Source organism: Malurus melanocephalus, unplaced genomic scaffold (genome assembly GCF_030028575.1).
Source record: "Malurus melanocephalus ecotype Western Australia unplaced genomic scaffold, MMel_1.1 scaffold_733, whole genome shotgun sequence".
NCBI lineage: Eukaryota > Metazoa > Chordata > Aves > Passeriformes > Maluridae > Malurus > Malurus melanocephalus.
In genome coordinates, this window is record NW_026623965.1 from 238,443 (window position 1) to 240,694 (window position 2,252).

A 2,252-nucleotide genomic window follows, 5' to 3' on the forward strand; every position below is an offset into this window, starting at 1 on the left:
GAAAATCGTGTGGAAGCGATGAATCCCCCGCCAGAAATCATCCCCATGTCTGGTTTGTGCTGCAGGGCAGCTCTGTTTGGGGTGAGATGTGTGGATTTCATCAATAAAGGTTCACTGAGCTGTGCTCAGGTTTGTCCTGCTTTTTTTTTTTTTAATTCCTGTGATTCCTGCCAGCTGCTTGCTTCCCTTTCCCTGCTGATCTGGTGGGATCCACAAGAGGACCAACCCCACAGTTTTTACCCTGCACCTCTTTTTGAGGTTTTTACTGGGGTAGAATTAATTTTCTTCACTGTATATGATGTGGTGCTGTGTTTTAGATCTGTGCAAAATTTTTTTTTTGCCATTTCTGAGCAAGGATTGCACAGAGCCAAAGCATTTTTGTGCAGCCACATTTGGGGAGGGGGCTGGGGGTACAGTGGGGGAAGAAGAATGGGGTCTGGTTTACCTGATGCTGCAATCTTGCAATTTCCCTTTCTCAAAAATTAAAAAAAAAAAACAAAACCAAAATATAAACATTTGCTCAATTGACCTATTTCCTATCTTCCCATAAGCCAACAAGAACTTTCATGGAATGAAACACTCAACAAATTATTTCCTTTCCAGGGTAAGAACTCAACACAATTCAGTTGAGTTTTGTTTTATTTTACTTCTGCTTTTACTTCAATTACTTTCACTAGGAAAGGTAATCACTTGATCTTAATTACTGCATAATTACAGTACAATGTGGCCCAAGCAATCTGTGAATTTGTGATTGGTATTGGTATTCCAGGCAAAATCAGGATTTTTAAATCAAAGTACCGTCTTTGAAACGAAGTGGTGGGGTTTAGTTTTAATTATTTTCCTTTTTGAGTGGTTTGGGGGTTTTGTAGGGCTTTTGTGTGTGTTTTTTGGTTGGTGTTTGGGATTTTTTTGTGAGTTCATACAAAAACTCCTGTTCATAGAAGAGCAGTTCATATTTTATTTTTTTTTAAAGTACAGTCACACAAAACAAGACAAGTGTTAATGAAATTCTGAAGGGGAAAATGGTAAGTATTTCCTAAGTAAATACATAGTCTACAAGGGATGTAAGACCTAGAGATCACAGATAATAAATATGGATCTTTGTGCACAATCTGTGTGCATGGTGTGCCTGTCTTATGCTTTTTTGGATTGTTTTTGTTTGGGTTTGTTTTCTTTTTGCAAAACAGCTGAACAGACAGCTGAACACAGATGCGGATTATTTTGCCTTCCTATTTGCATACCTACAACAGACAGTGGGGAAAAAGAAGAAAGAAAGAAAAAGGGGAGAGAAAGAAATATGCGAGGTGTGGTTCTAGTATATTAATGTGAAGAAAAAAAGGGAGAAAAAGAAAGAAATATGCCAGGTGTGGTTTTAATATATTAATGTGAAGGAAGCTGCAACAAATGTTGACATCTTGCCACTCAGAACATGGCTTTGACTGGGATCTACCTAGTGGAATGTCAAYATTCTTCACTTTCTCCCAGTGAAATATTTTCTATAAAGTGTAAATGAAGACCGGAGGGTCAAAACGTTTGGATTAGTGTTTATATTTGTTGGAATCACAGAATTATCCTTCAGAGAAGAGCAGCGATGTTTCGTGAGGGGAACGGGTCCTGGCAGATGCACGGATGTCCAAAAAAGAAAAAAAAAACACCCCAGCGGCAGGRACGGATGGAGAGGGGATCACACGGAGCTCGGAGCAGAAATGGGAAACGGGAAATTGCTTTTTTCGCAAAAAAAAGAGAAAATTTTTAAAATCTGGGAAACGGCACCAGGACCCGGTGGGGTGTACTCAGCTGCCAGGACCTTGCGCATGCGCGGCGCGCGCTCCGCCTCAGCGCTGTGCTGCTTTTCTTCTCGATCTTTTCCCTCATTTTCCTCCTTTTTCCCGTTCCTTTCCCTCATTTTCCACCATTTTCCCATTCCTGCTCCTMSGMGGCCATGGGGAAGCTGAACGTGGTGATGCTGCGGTACCTGTCCCGGGAGCATTTYAGGGTTCTGACCGCGGTGAGTGGGTGTGCATGAGAGACCCGCGTGTGGGGCCGCTGCCTCACCCTGGGGCTCCGTGTTGGTTTGTGCTGCTGGGGAAAGCTCGATTCGGGGTGGTGTTTCCTTCAGCAGCCCGGTTGGGGGTGATTGGGACGGGCAGAGGGTCCTTTGGGGTCACGGGGATTTCTGGGGATGCCCCGGGGGTCGCTGGACATGCCCAGGTGGCCTCTGGGGATGTCCAAGTGGCCTCTGGGGTGTCCAA

The 2,252-nt window shown here is 43.8% G+C and overlaps 1 protein-coding gene across 1 annotated transcript in view; it reads left to right on the forward strand.

Annotated features, from left to right (window-relative positions):
* The first annotated feature begins 1,850 nt into the window (after window positions 1-1,850).
* LOC130584604 (serine/threonine-protein kinase RIO2-like) overlaps window positions 1,851-2,252 on the forward strand; it is an 11,189-nt gene continuing 10,787 nt past the window's right edge. The window contains exon 1 of the mRNA XM_057384685.1: window positions 1,851-2,008. Coding sequence (XP_057240668.1) covers window positions 1,943-2,008 — 66 coding nt within the window. The 5' untranslated portion in view covers window positions 1,851-1,942. The remainder of the gene's footprint in view (window positions 2,009-2,252) is intronic.